The sequence below is a fragment of the Lampetra planeri genome, chromosome 14 (assembly GCF_965212315.1).
Source record: "Lampetra planeri chromosome 14, kcLamPlan1.2.h2, whole genome shotgun sequence".
NCBI lineage: Eukaryota > Metazoa > Chordata > Hyperoartia > Petromyzontiformes > Petromyzontidae > Lampetra > Lampetra planeri.
The window spans coordinates 2,156,250-2,176,088 of NC_136120.1; the positions used below are offsets into that span (position 1 = coordinate 2,156,250).

General features: G+C 50.3%; 1 protein-coding gene across 2 annotated transcripts in view; it reads left to right on the plus strand.

Annotated features, from left to right (window-relative positions):
* The first annotated feature begins 1,161 nt into the window (after nucleotides 1-1,161).
* The window catches only part of LOC144722290 (R-spondin-3-like), a 28,963-nt gene continuing 10,285 nt past the window's right edge, over nucleotides 1,162-19,839 (plus strand). The window contains exons 1-2 of one of the 2 annotated variants that reach the window (XM_078600404.1): nucleotides 1,162-1,703; nucleotides 1,805-2,494. In XM_078600404.1, the coding sequence (XP_078456530.1) occupies nucleotides 2,398-2,494 (97 nt within the window). In that variant the 5' untranslated portion in view covers nucleotides 1,162-1,703; nucleotides 1,805-2,397. The remainder of the gene's footprint in view (nucleotides 1,704-1,804; nucleotides 2,495-19,839) is intronic. The other variant, XM_078600405.1, reaches the window with a different exon arrangement.

Consider the following 19,839-nt stretch of genomic DNA (forward strand, 5'->3'; position numbering starts at 1 on the left):
TCATCATCATCACCAACCATGCTGGACGAAGACCCTAACCAAGCCGCATGGCGTCTGCACACGAGTTCATTCCTTGTCGCTCCATCTCCGCGGCAGACGTGTGCTCGCTCCTTTGACGCACGCGTATGCAGACATCGTTAAAATGAACTCCTACCGACGTTGTGATGTGTCGAAAGGTTCTGCCAAACAACGAGGCAGTTTGTGTGAAGGGCAGTTGGCTAAAGGAACAGGCGCAGTTTTTTTTATTATTATCAAAAGCGGGCATAGCAGATAAAGGGTATCATTAAATCATTTGCGGTCTAACAAGTGTCGGTTAATCTCTGTTGAGGTTTGTTATAATTCCCTGGTAGTTTAGGGATATTCTGAAGTTCAACTGGAGTACATGTTGTGGACATTATTCAACACTTAGCGAAGGAAAAAAATCCCGAAAGGCTGCTGAGCAGCCCCTGCAGCGTCACGACACACACACACGCGCGCGCACACGGTGCCATCAAAGCCGTCATGTTTAGATTTCCACATTTCCCTGGGCGATATTCCCAAAGAAACAAAAACACGTGCCGATCCACAAAAAGAAAGAAAGAGCGCGTGGCGCTGCGAAGACCTCCATCAGCATCTCGCGCCCACGGCACAATGCTGAGAACACCGCGAGCACTCGGTGGCATCCACGGCGTGGTACACACTCGTGAGATGCGTTGGTGCCGTTTAGGTTCTTTCATACGAAGTGCGCGCCTTGCGCTCGGCAGCCCCGAGACGCACATTTACACCGAATCCTTAAGATTCTCCGCAAGCCGCAAAGCAAGATGTTTGGCCGATGCCCTCTCCAGCCAGCCACCCCCCACCACCACCACACACACTCTCTCAACCCCCCTCCACACTCCTCCTCCTCCATACCTCCTCCAGCACAAGCCACTCTCTCCTCTCTTCTCCGTCCCACCTTCTCCCTCCCCACCCCCCACTAACCTAACACCGGCTCCCACCCTCCCTACCTCCCTCCCTCCCCCCTTGTCGGGACTCACCCAAGCGCCGCCCTGGCCCCCATCAATTCCTCCCCCACCTCAAGCTGCCCCCCCCCCCTTGAGTCCCCCTCGTAGCGCTGACGCCATCGCCAGGATCTCTGCGGGAGCTAAAGAGGAGCAGTACCCATGAGTGGAGAGACCCATTCCTGAGCTGGGAGGCGAGCGAGCAAGTGGCCGGCCCGCTCCTCCCTCCTCCTCCTGCTCCTCCGTGTCTCCCCACGAGCCAGAGCCCCTGAGCTGCGCTCTGCCGTGCCGAGGCAGGCACATTTGTTTTAAATTAAAACTCGTTTTCCGATCGCTGCTCCCTCCCGGCAGCGCACTGACGCCCTATCGCTTACGCCGCCACTCGCGAGCCTTCATCCGGTAATAAATTTGCAAAGCGTGTTTCTCTCTCCCTCCTCTCTCTCCGCTCTCTACATCTCGCTCTCTCGTCTCTCTTTCTTTGACTTTTTTTTATTATTGTTATTATATTATTACGACCGTTATCGTTTATTATTTTGTAACCCAGTAGGAAACCCGCCTTCTGTTATAACCAGTAGAAATTTAAAGAATGTTTTATAACTTGAAGGTTACGTGCCACCACCGCCGCCACCACCACCGCCACCACAACCCCCCCTCGTATTAAATACAAACGCGACTGTGAGCAGAGCGCATGCGGGGGAGGTCTCCAAGCCCGGCGTTGCGCAGGTAAGTCGGCGATAACCCTCTGGCAACCGAAGCGACCTTTGTGGAACAGTTTAGTTGGCACCTCTTGAGACCGGGGGCTCATCCTCTCCCTTGTCACGCAGGTGATCACGGAGGCGACGTGAGCTCTATTCACGATGCGCATCCACCGACGCTCCACGCGGAGCCAGCGTGCCCAGTGAGCGCTCGCGTCTACCTGGCGGGGCAACGTCGTTGAGCCGCGGCCAAAACAAACAGCACGGACGAGACACACACAGAGAGAGAGAGAGACACGCGCACGCACAGAGAGAGAGACACACACAACGAGAGACAGTGAAGATCACATCCTCCGCTTTCAAGGTACCAAGAGCGGCGCGTCCGTTAGGATAGAAGAGTGAAAGTCGCGCGCGCGACTCTCCGAGGCCAGAGAGCGACGAAGAGCGCGGGGCGAGCGGAGCGACCGGCGGCTGCGTTGACATGAGCAGCGGTGTGATGCCACCGTCGCATCGGGACGATATTGTGGCCACGTAGTCGACAGTGTGCGGCATCCGCGCTACTCGGCATCTCTTAAAGCGGCGGGGGGGGAGGGGGAGCTGGGAAGAAGACTGGGAGCTTCGGCCCTCGAGGACGGGACGGGTTGTCTATGGGCAGCAGCAGCTGCAGCCACGCGCGTCTGCCCGAGCCGCAGTGAACCTGGCCGGTGCGCGGCAAAGCGACTATGCAGTTCCATGTGCTCCTCCTGGTCATCGTCGCCTCTCTCGTGGATTTTACGGGCGGCCACAACGCGACGGCGAGGGCCAAGCGGCACAGACGAAGTGAGTATACGTGTGTGTGTGTGTACACGTGTGTGTGTGTATATGTGTGTGTACACGTGTGTGTGTGTACACGTGTGTGTGTAGCGGGTAGGGCACGCTGCGCTGCGAACGCGACCACCCGAGTTCGATTCCCGCTCACGGCCAGGGACTATGCTGTCATCTGAACCGGTCCTGGGCCTCCCCTAAGTTGACTCAGCCTCAAATGAGTGACTTGGTGCGGTGTGTAAACATCGCCACTGGGGAGACAAAGGCGGCCGGGCATGATTCAGGCCACAACACGGCTTCGGGTACCATTCCAGCCTTCACGGGTGCTCTCGAACAGTACTTGACTTAAAAGTACGGTGTGCCTATACGGGGGATCTTTGTCTATGTGTGTGTGCACGTCATATTTTCGTATCAACTTTACGCATCCACGGCACAATACAACGGCAATGCCTCGACCTCTGCCGAGTGTTTAGAGAAACTGCTGTTTGCGAGCGCCTATTGAGGCCGAATTTCTACGGAGTGGAGTGGCGAGCACCATGCCCCCATTGAAGACTGAGTCGGCCTAGGGGGGCGGGGGGCGGAAAGTCTCGGACTTGCAAGCGGCGATGTAATTCGTGTCCAGGAATCGAACCATTCTAGTCGAGTTTCGTAGTAGCTCGGAGCGCGAAACCACTGCGCCACCGCTCACACCGACAGACACAGACACACGCAATGGCACGTGCTAGAGACAAATATCCCCGCCCCCCATATAGCCTTTACTGACTTTTGGGGCAAGTGTTGTTAGCGAGCCGGGTACGGCACACGAGGGGGTGGTTGGCCAGCACCCCCACGCACGGCCGCCTTTGTCTCCCTTCGTGGCGATGTTTGCGCACCGCGCCGGGGTCCTCGTTTGAGTGTGAGTCGATCGAGGGGTTAGAGCCCCAGCGCCGGCTGACATAGTCGCCACTCTCCTTACTCGCGAGCGGGAATCGAAACTCGCGTCGCCCGGTTTGGGACGCAGCGCGCTAACCACTGCGCCACCGCCACCCCCCACCGCTGAAGACACGCGCACACACGCGCGCGCGTGTCACGGATGTCACGCGTGTCAGTTTCAGTTTCATTTATTAGGTATAACCCTGTGAGCCATGTGGCTCTTGACTCGGGTGCAACCGCAACAAAATAAAAACATGAACAAGAAACATCTTAAAGTGACTACGCGCAACAGAAAAATCCAGGGAAAAACAGCAAAGTGTTCCAGAAAAAATAACGCTGTGTGCAAAAATCCCAGTGGGATGCAAGTCAAACAATAATAACCATAAGACAATGCAGATTAAAGTTATCAGGCTAACTCTGTACCACAGCAAACAAACATGGCTAACCCAAAAGTTTTCAAAATCACCAAAATGAAGCTATAAAAACAACGTAACAACGATCATAGGACGTACTCGACGTAATTGCTTTACCGTCGCCGCGGAACAGCTGTGAGCCCGAGTGGGGGGGGGGGTCACGCGAACGGCGCACGCGGACAGACAACTAACCGGTGAACGCGATTCGTGAAGAGTCACGGGTGCCGCACGGATTGCCGGTGGTCGCGTAAACCATCGTCCGCTCAGATATCGGCTGATGCGCAAAACACGGCCGCCGTGCCCAAGTAGAAAAAAACTTTTTTTTAGTTTGAACCCGTGATCATATTGATACACGGTGGTGGGCGCGCTCCTTGCGCTCGTGAAGTTGGCCACTTCGAGTTCGATTCCTGGCCCGCGACCGACATCAGTAGCGGATGCCGTATTGGGCAGACAAAGACAAAGATCCCCCTTGTAGCCTTAACAGACTGTTGGGGCGAGTGCTGTTAGCGAGCACCTATGAAGGGCAAGCATGGCGCACTGGGCTGTGGGTGGCCAGCACCACGCCCGGCCGCCTTTGTCCCCCCAGTGGCGATGTTTACACACCGCACCAGGTACTCATTTGAAGAGGCTGAGTCGATCTAGGGGAGGCTCAGGACCGGTTCAGATAATCGTCACTAGTGTTGGCCGTGAGCGGGAATCGCTACACACACACGCAACTGACCAGCGTGGTGAAGTATGGTCAACTAACTGCCATAACCGATGGACATGGTCGTTGTGAAAAAGGCTTTCGACCAGCAGTGGAATGGTAACGGGAGTGTCAGTCAGTATGTATAACACACGTATATAATGGGGAGATTGAAAAAAAACAACTACAATGAGTCCCAAAGACTCGCCGATGAGTGCCCAGTTTGAGATGTTTGGACGATATCCCGTTATATATTAAAGAAGTATTTGCTTGTCGTGGTAGGAACAACTCACACACACACGGGGGAGAACGCCAAAACTCCCGTGGCGGATGTGTCAACAACCCAACTTGACGTACTGCCCAACCTTTGCGTGAGCGTGCGTTGGCTACGTTACGGTATGTATGTTGAACTTCTTTCGCACCGTGCGTCGCGAACTATTACTAATCGGAGGTGCGAAATAAGTTCAACATACGTACGTACATCATGAGTTAAATCGCTTTTTTTGTTGTACGATTGGCCAAAACGTCCATGCTTATGAATCGATAGTTAATTGTAATATATAGCTAACGTGCAGCCATTCGTCATTCTTCTGCTGGATGAAAGCTTCCCTAAGCCGTGTCCGCCATGTGGGGGTTGTTTGACCATACTTCACCACGCTGGTAAGTGCAGGATGGGGCGTGTAAGCCGCGGACCCCAAAAACAGATTAGTCATCTGGGTTTATAGCGCCATAGCGCTAACCACAGCGCCACCGCTCCACTCTAATAGGTAATGGATAGTTACTAATACATGTAATCATGTAATGTACCGGCTCTTTGTCAATCCACCGTTGTAAGAAGGCGTTCTTCCGCCGTGGTAGCCATGAGGGATTGACTGACCATACTTCACCATGCTCGATACAAGTTATTCATAGTTAGGCGTTATCAATAGTGACAAGACGCTACTGGGACAACGCATAATTAAAACTAAACAGTATTATATTATTATTATTCTCCCTGTCTTGCGTAGCATCGCTTAGCTCTCAGTTGCATCTCTGGGGCTTGATCAACGTACAGCTTTAACATTGAAGTAGCAGGTCGGCACACTTAGATGCACGCAGTGTGTCAGTATGGTGACATCACCACCATCACCGCCACCACTCAGATGCACGCAGTGTGTCAGTAAGGTGACAACCCCAGCATCACCGCCACGACTCAGATGCACGTGTGTCAGTAATGTGACAACACCACCATCACCGCCACGACTCAGATGCACGTGTGTCAGTATGGTGACATCACCAGCATCACCGCCACCAATCAGATGCAGTGTGTCAGTAAGGTAACATCACCACCATCACCGCCACCATTCAGATGCACGTGTGTCAGTAAGGTGACAACACCGCCATCACCGCCATGACTCAGATGCATGCAGTGTGTCAGTAAGGTGACATCACCACCATCACCGCCACCACTCAGACGCACGTGTGTCAGTAAGGTGACATCACCACCATCACCGCCACCACTCAGATGCAGTGTGTCAGTAAGGTGACAACACCACCATCACCGCCACCACTCAGATGCACGCAGTGTGTCAGTAAGGTGACAACCCCAGCATCACCGCCACGACTCAGATGCACGTGTGTCAGTAATGTGACAACACCACCATCACCGCCACGACTCAGATGCACGTGTGTCAGTATGGTGACATCACCAGCATCACCGCCACCAATCAGATGCAGTGTGTCAGTAAGGTAACATCACCACCATCACCGCCACCATTCAGATGCACGTGTGTCAGTAAGGTGACAACACCGCCATCACCGCCATGACTCAGATGCATGCAGTGTGTCAGTAAGGTGACATCACCACCATCACCGCCACCACTCAGACGCACGTGTGTCAGTAAGGTGACATCACCACCATCACCGCCACCACTCAGATGCAGTGTGTCAGTAAGGTGACAACACCACCATCACCCCCACCACTCAGACGCAATGTGTCAGTAAGGTGACATCACCACCATCACCGCCACGACTCAGATGCAGTGTGTCAGTAAGGTGACATCACCACCATCACCGCCACCACTCAAATGCACGCAGTGTGTCAGTAAGGTGACAACACCACCATCACCGCCACGACTCAGATGCACGCAGTGTGTCAGTAAAGTGACAACACCGCCATCACCGCCACGACGTTGACCCGTCAGTCTCCCAGGCGCCAGGGTCATTGTCAACACACAAGCCCATCGTGCGCTAGGAACCCGGCCACCTAAGTTTGAGTCCGCGACCACGGCTAACATCAGTAGTGAGTGAAATTCGGACCGGTCCTGAGCACCCACCCACCTTCACTGAGCCGCACTGACCGACGTGGTGAAGTTTACTCGCACAACCCCTGTGGCCAACGCGGCGTAGGGTGGCCTTCATCCAGCAGTGGATTTGCAAGGGGGCTGTTGACTATCGTTATACTATTGTGTGAACATGTACAGCCCTCGTGTCAATGGGCCAGTGGGATGAGACGTCTCTCTCTCTATGGCTTGCGGCTTCGTGGAAGTTGTATGACCATACTTCACCACTCTGACCAATGCAATTTGTGAAGTAGGCTCTAGCTTAATTCCAGAATAAGTGAGGTATGAACTTAACATCTATTTGTTAAAGCAGAAGATGTTTTGTAATAGAGCAAAACAAAAACTAATCTCATTATCTGGACCTCCAGCCGTATAATTACTTTGGCTAGGCTTGTCACTCTACACTACAGGAACAATCCACTCACAGATAGTTTCAAGTAAGTTATCCGCGTCATTACCAGCACTGTTTTCTGTTCAGTTTATTGTTTGTATCCACATTGAAAACGCGAAGTCCCCGTTCAAAAATCCACTAAATTCACCTCGCAACTCATAAACACTGCACAATCATGCCCGGTGCTGGCCCCTCTTACTTGTCCACAAATTAAATCCTTCTGCTTGATTCGAAAAAAAACCCCCCAAAGCCTCACTCACCGTTTCACTAAAACATCTGGAACAGACTGTCGTAACTTATAAAGGAGTTTCAGAAAGTTACAAAGAAAACCTCTTGCGTGTTGTTGGCTCAAATGAATAACTGATGCAGGTAAAAAAAAAAAATTCTGATGCCAAGGACATGATCTTTAAGGCTGAATGTCAACAGGGCTTAGCCGGTGTTCGTCATCTCGTGGTGGAACACGCTGAGCCACGGTGACGACGCTGAGTCGACCGACGCAACGGAGTCACGTGAGGGTGCCCTTCCGCCGACCAAACCGGTGCAGATTTTGCCGAAACTTTGACCTTTGGGTCAACGCGCAGCTCCACACGATTTCACGCGAGCGAGCGACAGCCTGCGGCCGCTATATATCGTTGGGGGAAACGCACCCGTGGATAAGTGGGCGCGCAACAGGCGAACATTTTGCACGAAAAGTTTTCGCCGCTGCTCTTACGCGCAGTCACGACGCAACCTTTGCCGTGCGTGGAATTGAGTGGCTCATTTTTGGCGAGAATTGTTTTCGCGACTGCATTATAATTAGCTGAGGATAAACAAGATTAAAAAATATCACTTGTCATGAAAAAATAAATAAATGCAAATCTCCATATTAATTCTTTATTTCTATTAAGCACATCAACATTTTGATCAATCATGTTTCATCCACTTCTGGATCTTGCGATGAAATGCAAACTGCACGCGTATTGCTAATACTGTTGTTGTTATTATCCATAACATAGGTTTTTTTGGGTTCGCTACGGAGTGTTGTTATTATATTGTTCCATAGTTTCGGGAACTCGCAGAGTATTGTGCCTATGAAGGATTAGCGTAACAACGCACTTAATCTGGCGGACCTGAATTCGGTTTCGCAGCCAGAACTGACATCAATGGGGATTGATAGCTTGACCGATCTTGCCACCCCTGCCATTGCCGCCCTAACGAACGTGGTGAAGTATGGCGAAACAACTCCGTGACCGCAAAAAGAGATGTGCATGGGCCTTCAAGCAACGGTGTATTTGTCAAAGCTCTGCAAAACATTATAAGGTGGCATATAAATTAACTGGCACAGGAATGTCAGCGAGCATAGCACTCACTCACACACACAGACGACACATTTAAAACCACATGGCGCTTGTGCGTATGTAGGTTGGACTTCTTTCGCACCGTACGTAGTCAACCGTGCTAATGGGAGGTGCTTGTGATGAGACCTCAGCTCGCAGAAGCGGAGCACAGGTGCAACGCTGTACTCTCTCACACACACACACGAGCGCGCGCACCAAAACTAAAAAAAACCTTCAGAGTAACTTAGTGGCAACGCAGGAATGTTCAAACTTCTGCACGTGTCACTATACATTTAACCGGGCCGTACATCAACGAGACACATACACACAGAGACGTGTAATAATCCAGTTGTCTGTGCCCAGCTCACAGCCCACGTGCGTGCGTGTGCTGAAGCGACACATGGATCGCGTCGGAGTGCGTGCGGACACCGCGGATTAAACGTGGAGATGCTGCGTTCGCTGCTGCCGCTGCTGCTGATGATAATACCAGCTAGCCATTGTGCGCGGTGATAACCACCACATCGCGAGCATGCCTGTATCTCTTAACTATCTAGAAGAGCTCAACATCCCTTTGTCAAGCCACTGATGGTGGTGAAAGTCTGTGCATGCTATTGTCAATCATGGGAGTTAAAACGAAACTATTTCATGTATTTATTATTTTACCAGCTAAGGCCGACTGAGCTGTAGAGCTCTTCTTCAGAAGCGACCCGGTCACACATAGGAGCTCAAGCAAGCGTCTTTTTCACGTGAAAATTGATAGCAAATACTCAAAACGCATGTTTCTAAATGTGGAGGGGGAAAAAACCGAAGGGCCCGGAGAAAAATCGACGCGACCACGTGGAAAAGATGCAAACTCCAAAATAGATCAGGTCTAATGGTCGTGATCGAACCCACGACCTCCTGTACACCAGGCGAGGTAGTTAACATCTCGCCACCGTGGCGCCCGAATAGTTACTTGGCCTTGCTTCCCCACACTGGTCAGTTTAGGTTGATGAAGGTGGGGGGGGGGGGGGTGAGGGGTGTGGGCAAGAACCGTTCAGAGGTGTCCCTCGCCACTGACATGAGCCATGGCAGGACTCGAACTCGGCTCGCAGGGTTCACGACTCAGTGCGTGGACTACTGCGCTGTCAGCGCTCCATCCTCTCGTCCACACGCCACTGTGTACTATACACACGGAGTAGCCAAAGTTATATACAGTGAGCGTGTCCTCATGCAGACCAGCCATCGTCCAGCCATTCCGATGTCAAAGGTCAGCTGGCGGAGGAGGTGAGGGACTTGAAGTTTCACGCGGTGGGTGAGTGTTGGGCGTCACTAAAGTGATCTAGAAGGCCGCTCATCCACATACCTACCGGATTGTAAGACGCACGACTGACTTTTTGTTTGTTTTAATTACTGGGGGCAGGGAGGGTTATGATCAGGAGAATGCGCTAACCATGTAGCACTCACCAGCACCACCACGCACCATCATTTCGGCGAACAGTCCCGAGCCGAGTTAACGGTTCTACAAATCTATTACGCAGCTGAGTTTATTATTATTATTATTCTTGTAAATGTTGTTGGTCTCGGTTGACCAGTCGCGTTAGTCTGGCGGTCGAACGGTAGCTCCCAACGTCCGCCCAAATTGACGCGTGGGCATTTCACTTGAGTGCAATGGGCAGACGGGAGGTGAATTCTCGGTCAATGGCACCAGCGAGTCCGATGTTCGTGGCTTGGGCGCAAATTGAAAATCTCATTTGGAGGGATCAATCGGCGCGTTTAATTTGTATTATTTGCCTGCCGCGTGCGATTTCATACTCGGCGGCGAACTCGCCCCTTCCATCGTGCACGCCGTCCACGCCGTGCGCGCCGTGCAAAATGCGAGCCGGCTTAAAGGGCCGCCGCTAGACTTATTTCCGAGGTGTTTATATTTATATATTTGAAAGCCTGACCTCACCCGAGTCTGCACCCTGCGCTCAGAATTGCGCCTTTAAATCGCGAGTGTGGAATGCGTGAAACTTGAAAAGACGAGAGAGAGAGAGGAGAAGCGTGCAGCCAACGCTGTTGACCTTCGTGCGAGTTCAAATTGTGCAGCACTACGTAACCACGGCGTGTGTTGTCAAACGTGCGTACAGTGGAAGCTGGATATATGCACAGTCCTGATACAAGCAACGCATCGTTGGTACGAAACGCGTATTCATTGGCAAGCCGACAACATCATCGGAGCCGGCTCATCTCCCGGCTGGCTCGTCTCTCCCGCGTGTCGATGATTCCTGCTCTCCACCTCCCTTCGACAGTTGAGAGCGAACACCGAACACCGTGCGGAACCTTACAAGTCCAAATTGTTATTGTTATCACGGTGGGGGAGGCAAAGGGAGACTTCTCATGCAAGCACACATGACGGATATAAGCACAGGTGGCCTTGCTCCAGAGGGGTGTGCTTATATGCAGCTTCTACTCTAGTCCGTGGAGGATGCCGCGACTCTCGGTTGCAAAGGTCACCGGAGGGCAACGATTCAGATAAAGCCGAGCCGACGATCAATTTGTGTGAGTGGTTCGCAGCTGAGATGAAGAAGCGAGTTCAAGCAGGAAGAGCTCACGTCAACAGTGTCAGAATCTGAGCATTGATGCACACTGCAGGAGGAATCCGATGAGCTATAAAGCTCTTCTTCACAGACGTCCAGTATTGATGCCCAGTGAAGTGTAGCTGACGCAGCAGTCGGATAGCGCATCCATATTAGAATACAATGTAACCGCTGCCGTTCGTCCACAGACGTGGGACACAAACACGTTGACCTAAGACACTTCTAAAGAGATACTGTGTCGTGTTTGAAACCGGCCCTCGAGTTTGATTGCACTGGGACTGATTTAATGCCGCTCAGAAGGCCGTGTGGCCGATGTGTTGTGTGAAGATAACTTTTAATTTGTTTTTATGTAGAGAACACAAATATATGAATGAGAGATTTTGCCCCATTTAAAAATTGTGTCCACAAGCAATGGCGGAGCCAGGATGTTCAGGTAGGGGGGCAACCCCTCCAGCAATGAAACATGATAGAGGAGTTGCTAGTAAGTAAGGAGTTGTTAGTAAGTAAGGAGTTGTTAGTAAGTAAGGACTTGTCCCTTGCTTTTTATTCGACACGTGTGCGACGATGGCGCGGCCTTCGATCGGGGGTCGAATTTGAACCGCGTTGTGTGATCGGCATCGCGCTCGTGTGCTGTATACGCAACTGCACACAATTCTGTGAGTCACTTATAACCGCTTTGCCGTTACTTATTGCCAATTATGGACTTAGACTATTGTCCTATCATCTCATAGAGTTCCTGGCACGTAATAATAATATGCTACACAGTGGCAGTGGGGGTCGCAAAATGACGATGTATTTCTAATGAACCCCAATGATCCGATCAAAATTAGGGATTTTGATCGGATCATTGGGGGGGCACGTGCCCCCCCCCCCACTGGCTCCGCCAATGTCCGCAAGAGTCAGGCAAATTGTATCTTTAAATATTAAATCTCTTTAGGATGGTGTAATCGATCAGTGATCTCCATTTTGTTTTTAATTATAATAAAAGACCTCACGTAAAAATATAAGCGATCATTATCATAGTCAGCTTTGGTCTATCCACTGCGAGACGAAGGCTTACGCCAAACTGTTGTCACGTCTCAAGGTCGTGGGTCCAGCAATCGAGGAGTGACCTCGACGATTCACGGCGAGCGTTGCAACGAATGTTTTAAAGGAATATCCAACTTTATTTCAGACTTGTATATAACAGAGCATAGAAACCCGGTGTTAATCTACTGCTGGAGCTGTCATCGATTGCTTCCACCACACCTCATATACTTCACCATGCAGATCAGAGTGGGTTGATGAAGGGGATGGGTCGGAAACCAGTTCAGTTTGCACTCAGGAATTGAACTCAGTTCGCTGGGTAGGTCGATTGTATATATGTATGTTGAACTTCTATCGCACCGTACGTAGCCAACCATACTAATCAGAGGTGCGGGTGTGTGGATATAACGGTGTGTGTGTGTGTATATATGTATATTCTTGATAAAGATACTATGTATACCCTCTTTGTATATAAAGCCCCACTCTTATTTCACAGTCGTACAACAATAGGCAGGGTTTTAAAATCCATGACGAGAAGAGTGCGTGTTAAAAAGTAAAAAATTAACCCGTAAAAACAAATTTTTTCACTATAAATTCCTTATATGTGTGGCGGCTAGAGTCCTCTCGTCCTCTGGCTTGAGATGGCTGCCACCTATGGGTCAGATGATTGCCTGCCACCATTAAGCAATTGATAATTAAATATAATTTTTTTTTTCTAAAATGTTGAAAATTTTGGGAAAAAAATTTAACGAAAAGAAATTGTCACGCACAACGAGTCTGTCTGCAAAATGTCAGCTCGATTGGATCACGGGAAGTGGGTTAAAAACGACCGAAAGATTTGCACGGTCGTAAGTGCGCAAGCAAGCAAGCAAGTGAACTTAATATAAAGGATTTAAAAATAAAAACATTATATTCTTCGCATCCTCCTCAAGCACTGTAACCCGTTTTAAAAGAAAGAAAGAAAACACACATCTTAGCGCCTCTTTAACTTCGAGCACATGCCAATGTCGTCCTCGACGTGCGGCCAGCCTGTGACATTCACGAAGAGCAAGAGTAACGATGACCGAGAGGCACGCATGTGGAGAAGCCTTTTGAAGGAGGGGGGGGCAGCGGGGGGAGAGGGGCAGTGGGGGGGGGGCAGCGTGGGGGGGGTGGGTCTCAACGCTGCCGTGTTCAGAATCTGACACGAGACCCACGCCCCCCCCCCCTTTTTCCAGACCCCCCCCCCCCATTGGCATCGAGCTACCGGCGGCTACAATGTTTTTACACACCTCGGCTTTGCATGCTGCACCAGCAGCATGGGGGCCCCGGTTTAATTCACCTCGCCGGATTAAACGACGTAATAAATTACCTTCCCTCTCTAATGAAAAACAGGTCAACGGATTAACTCGGGGCGCAAGAGTGCCTACAAAATGTTTCGCGTTTGTGTGTGTGTGTGTCGTATTAACATTCACGCACCCCAGGCGAAGACGCACATTTATTGTAATGCACAATAGGTGTTCGAATCGTTGGCCATTATCTTTATTCCATTTGGGAAACGCATTTGCGCAAATGTTTTCCCAATTATGCGACGGTGTGGTGAAGCGGTGGGTATAATGGTTTTGCGCACTGCGCTACGAACCCGGCGACACGAGTTTAATTCCCGGCCATGGCCAACGTCAGCGGCGAGAGATATCTGAACCAACCTTGCCCCCCCCCCATCTGCCCTCCAAGCAACCCGTACTGAGCAGCGTGGTGAAATATGGTCAAACAACCCTTGCCACTGTGTTTAGTTTTTGTCCTTCCCCCGCATCTCCGATTAGCACGGTTGGCTGCGTACAGTGCGAAAGAAGTTCAACGTACACAGAGGAGGCCTTCATCGAGCAGTGGGTTGGCATTAGCCTGTAAATTATTCGTTATTTCACACTGACATTTATAGTAGTTGGGTGTTTTTTTTTGTTGCAAAATGGTCTTCAGTCCTGTGCACACACAGCCATGCCTTGTTTGCTCCGCATCACTCGGTGGTGTCAGCGAGCACCTACTGAGCCCAACGTGACGCGGCTTGCAGTGTGCAGCTCGAGTCGACCTATGCGGTAGGCAAGAGAGATGGAAGACCCACGATTGGCCACTGGTGTTGTGCAGGCGTCCGGATTCGACACGGACATTTTTACGTAAACATTCTCATGCAGCGCCTATCTTCGCTAAAACTCCATGTCTCTCTTTCGCACACAGAGTTGAATTTTTGTTCCCCCCATCCTGTCAACTGATCTACAGATCCTTGGCAAAAATGGCACTGCCTCAGTTGCTTTCGCAATGCATTTGCTCGGTCGAACCGTGAATCCGATGACGAGGAAGGGCAAGTGTTGGCTCTGGGAACTTCTCGTGGAGAATTCGGGTTTTTTTTTGGTCCAAGTTCGCTCCCCCTCTCAAGTTTAAAAGCGTCGTCGGCTCAATTATCCTGACTTCCCCAGAAGCAGCAATCTCCCGACTCCTACCCCACAACCTCACCCCAACGTCAACCCCTCTCTCCGGCGTCCGCCACTGACGGGGGCACTGGAGGAGCAAAAAAAAAATCTCCAACCTCGACTCGCGCTCCTTGCTGACAACGCTCACCTACGCCTCCGTAAAGACCGCCGATTTTGACCGATAATGTAATTAGCTGCGCGGACCACAACGCCGCACAGAGAGATTCATTGCACATGCTACAGGATCTCAAGGCTAACCGCTGACCCACCCGATCGACCTCCTTATGACTTCATGCGCTAAAATAAGACGCTTACCTGGTTTGTAAGTGCGCAGTCGACGGCGTACTGCAAGCCGTGCCAATGAGATGGCCATTTTAGAAACGTGCTACTGGCCCATAAAAGGATATTGATCTTTTAGAATTGCTGGTGTCATCTCAGTATTTATTTAAAGTGGCAACCTTATAGGCGATAGTACAACATGTCAAACATCGTGAGCCCAACTGTTGGGCCAACAAAGTTTGGCCATGACAGAGCCCTAAATTGTTTCGTCGCTCTAACACCAAAATACGACACAGTAGGCGCGCCAGAAACTTCCAGGGAGTTCTATTTCTTTTTGTATTGATATTTGTTTTATTTACTTTTAATTGCAAGTGCTTTCTTCGGGAGATCGACACATGCAAGTGCTTTGCTGGGAGCACTATAAGTGCAAAGCTATCGTCTTACTTGATAAATGATACCTCCTTCCGAAGGCGGTTTTTGGAAGAGGCGGTGGGGGGGTAGGTTTAAATAAAACGAAAACAAACAAAATACCCTCACCAAAATTGGAACTTTCCGTAATAAATTCTTACACCTGCGCACCGTTGCCTCGTCGACTATTAGGATGCCAAACTCGCTTAGGGGATAAGTAGAGCCCAAGGGTTTTGGAAAAAACTTAACACCACCGGCGACCCAACCCCTTCCGCCCCCACCCCCCCCAGCCCCACCAATAAGACGCACGAGCCAATACGGTCGAAAACGCGCGTTGTGTCCACGCTCTGCTTCGTCGGCAAATTATTCGGCATTGAAATAATTGCGAGATCTCTCATCGAGGAACGTCGGTGAAACCGCGCCGCACGGCAAGCGCTGCTTGTCCGCAACTGAATTCCGCTGGACTCGATCGTTTAAAGCAGTGTTTTTTTAACCTTTACTGCAGCCTTGCACTTTAGTTCTCAAGAGCATTTTTTTATGTTAATAAATTCACAGAGGTTTCATTAAACAAAGCAGTTGTACTTATGTGCCCGTGTTTAATTTGTGTTTCGATGATTTACCTTCTAAAATAATCTGTCCACGTCTCGCTCCCCCAGAAAGGGCATCTCGTACCCCCAGGGGGTGCAGCGTGCACCACGGGTTTAGAACCACTGCTATCCAGATAGATAGATATGTCCCCTTTTGTTGGAATGTCATGTTAGTAAGCACCGTGTGGCTCAGAGGTCAGAGCGCTGAGCGACCACCGCTGAGATCTTGGGTTGAGATCCAGGCTGCTGCCCGTGATCAGGCCATGTCCTCACGTGCAGCGAGTCGATGGTCTGAGCCTGAACACGAAACAATCATCACGTGACCTTTGGTTCCGCTCTGAATATGACTAAATATTAGATCTGAAAAAAAAAACATCTGTTTGACTCGCGCGAGGAAAACTACCGCGAGTAGCCGAAGTGGGTGGGACAGGGGTCACTTGAAAGAAATGTCAGCAGCGGTAGCTCTGTGAAATGCGCTTCCGTCGAGATTTTTCTCCAACGCGAAGGGCTGCAACAGCTTTGCGAGTGCTCCAAATGGATACGTAATCAATCACACAATGGAGGGTAACATTTTTTTTAAACTAAATAACATTTACAAAAAAAACACTGCCAGGGTGTACGAGGGGGTGGTGTGGCCAGCAGTGTGCCTGGCCGACTTTGTCTGCCCAGTGCTGACGCTTTACAGACCACATGAGGTCCCAATTTAAGGCTGGGTCAACCTAGGGGAGGCCCAGGAAAAAAGTTCTGATGGTGCCCCTTGCCACTGCCGTTCGCCACGGCTGGACATCGAAGTCAAGTTGCCGGGTTCGTACTTGCGCTGCGAAGACCGCTGTGCCACCCATACAAATACAAGACGTACGCACACGCACAGATGTGTGTACACACGCACATGACATTGGACACGTGCGGGGAGGCTGCATACCATGGGATATGCCGACACGGAATGCGTGGGTTCGCTTTAAAATGCACGGCCGTCCGTCGTAACCTCAGCTTAGTCGATCGGTGTCACGTGTCGCTCACGCAAGCGGCGCTTTCCCACTGAAACTTCAGCTGATGCCAAGTAGCCTCAGCCTTCCACCGGCCATTAATCACGCCATCGCACACGGCTTGCGCTCTGACAGGCGTCATCCATAACACGCACCTTTATAGACCCAAGACCCCCAAAACATTCTTGCCGGTACAGACTTGGCCTGTGCGTGTTGTTTGGTGAAAAGTATGTTCTTTCCCGACAGTGTGGATCCGTGCGTGCGTGCGTGTGTAAAAGGCGACCTCTGGACAGAGCCCAATACGGAGAGACGTGTGCCACAATGCTGTGGTGCGTGAGGTCTCTCTCTGCAGGAGAGAAGGTGGCGTGAGGCTGGTGGTGCTTTATATCCTCCCTTCTCGGCGACGATAGCACTTGAGAGAAGCGTAAACGTGTTTGTGAGTCGAGGGTCAGACTTGTCTCTCGTGTGTGAGAAAAAATATAAACAAAACACAATTCAAGCCAACAACAGCTGAACACTCTCATCTATCGAAGCCAAGGGATAACCCAGATGCATAACTATCCAACGCAATTGTAACACACACACACAGACGTGTTGATTTTATTATTGGTGATGAAATGCAGGCACAGCAGGAATTACGAGCGCTTCAAGAAACTTTTGACGAAAATGACATTAATGATTGGGCAAACGTTTCTCGCGGATTCATTTCCCTTGAGCCATGGTTGCAGAGAGAAGCTAAGAGATCAGGCATGAATAGTGCAATGTACACGCATACATACCCATGATCTAAGCTAGACAGGGTTGAGCCCGGATAGTGCTTGGACGGGTGACCACCATGCACAGGGAAGCTCGCCACCGGCGGCTGCGGGGATCCCGATGTGGGCAGCAGAGGGCAGCGTCGCAACATCTGTTGCTCGAAGCGCGACGCTCCCCCACGTCTACGTAAGGCGCCTTCGGCAATTCGCACTGACCGGCGCGGTGAAGTATGGTCAAATAACCCCGGCGGAGAGGCTCTCACTCGCGAGTGGGTTGAAGAAAAGGCGGTGTACATGTGCACGTACCTACTGGACATCTGTGAAAGAGCTGTATAGCTCATCGGACTCCTGCAATCTTAATGAATATTCATATTTTAATTTTGTAGCCCGTTTCTATTTTTTACCTGGGTGGAGTAGTGGCACAATGGTGAGCACACTGTGCTCTGGACCTGGTGACATGAGTTCCATTTATGTGGCCACGGCTAACATCAGTGATGCGTGATGTCTGAACCAATCTTGGCCACCCCTTCACCAACTCACACTGCACAGTGTGGTGAAGTATGGTCAATCAAACCCCACGACTGACATGACATGATGAGACCTTCATCCAGCAGTAGATGGACAAAGGGATCTAAAGTTTAATTATTCATTATCATATAGCAATCAAGTCTCCATTTTAATTTATTCCCAAAACACATTAAGAGTAAAACCTGTATTTCTCTATATAAACAATTGACAATACATACTCATACAACGTTTCTTGCCAAACACAATAACTAAAATTATCGAGTGTGTAATTAACACTGCTTTATAACAGAAACCCGCGTAATTATATGAATGATGAATGTGGTGAATTTGTGCCAGTGAAACCCCTCGTATATATTTTAAAACAGTTTTTCAATATGTACAATCTTGCCAGCTATAATATGTCGTACAATGGTTTTTTAAATGCAGAGTTACATTTCACATTGACTTTTGAAAGAATCGGCACCGCAGCGGTGATGGGATGTTAATTGCCTCACCTTGTATGCAGGAGGTTGTGGGTTTGATCCTGACCCTGATGCCTGTATATTTGGAGTTTACATGTTCTCCTTGTGGTCACGTGGATTTTTCTCCAGGTCCTCTGGTTTTCCCCTCCACATTTACAAACGTCCATTTAGCGTATTTGGCTGCTATAAATGTCCACGTGGTGAGCCACTTTGTTGAGCTATCATTTGTGGCCAAGTCGCTTCTGAAAACGAGCTACATGGCTTTAGTGGGCTTTACCTGGTAAAATAAAAATGTTAGTTTAGTTTTAGTTCATAATAAACAAAAACAACCTTTATGGCTGCTCTTCTCACAACGTCTCAGAGTAATCATACGTCGCAGTAGTTATACAGTACAACTGAATCAGAGTAATTGTACCTCAACATGCATCTCCGTCGATACCACCACATTGAACGTCCCCTCCCGCGAGTTCTCTGACCAAGTGCAGGCCCATGGCTCAAGCGGCCCTCATCCAGTCTGAACCTGCTCCCCACTCAGCCTCCCACAACACCGCGCTCCCTCATTACTCGACAAAGGTCAACTGGGACCCATATCTAACGGAGTGGGACCTTGCCATAAACATTCGTCAGCTCGCCAGCGTTGATTCAAGCGAGCCTGACTACCGATGAGACAGTGAATGTCGGCACCGCTCCAGAGTTTGCTTGTGTTGAACCAAATGCTGCTGAAATGATGTATTCGCAGAAGGCCGTGGCGTGGCTGATGGAATGTGTAATAAATACCTTTATTTTGGTATGCGCAGGAAGAGATATGGAGAAGGAGGCTTATTGCCTGCTCAATTATTTCGTTGCTGTTTACTTGGGGTTTGAGCCGTAGCTAGGGCCAGTTGAGATGGTTTCCCTTGGCTCTCTCACCGGCGTTCCTTTCGAGGGCACTTTCATTGGATGCAGTTTAATGCCATGCCCGCGACAACACTTGAACGTGCAACGAGTTCATCGCTGTGGGGCTTAAACAATGCGCCCCGGATCAAATCACCCAGAATGCGCAAAGTCTAATGAGATCTCGCAAGCTAAGCGGGGTTGAGCCTGGACACGCCTTGGATGGGCGATCACGTGCGCAACACGAGTTGCCGTCGGGCAGCGGAGCTCAGTGTTGGGCAGCAGGGGGCAGTGCAGCACCACTACTGGTTGTGCTATACTCCTATGGTCCCCAAATTGCCCTGCCTGGCGTGGTAAAGTATGAGCAAACAACCCCCACCACCCGCGCGGTGTGGGTAGGACCGCATCCAGCAG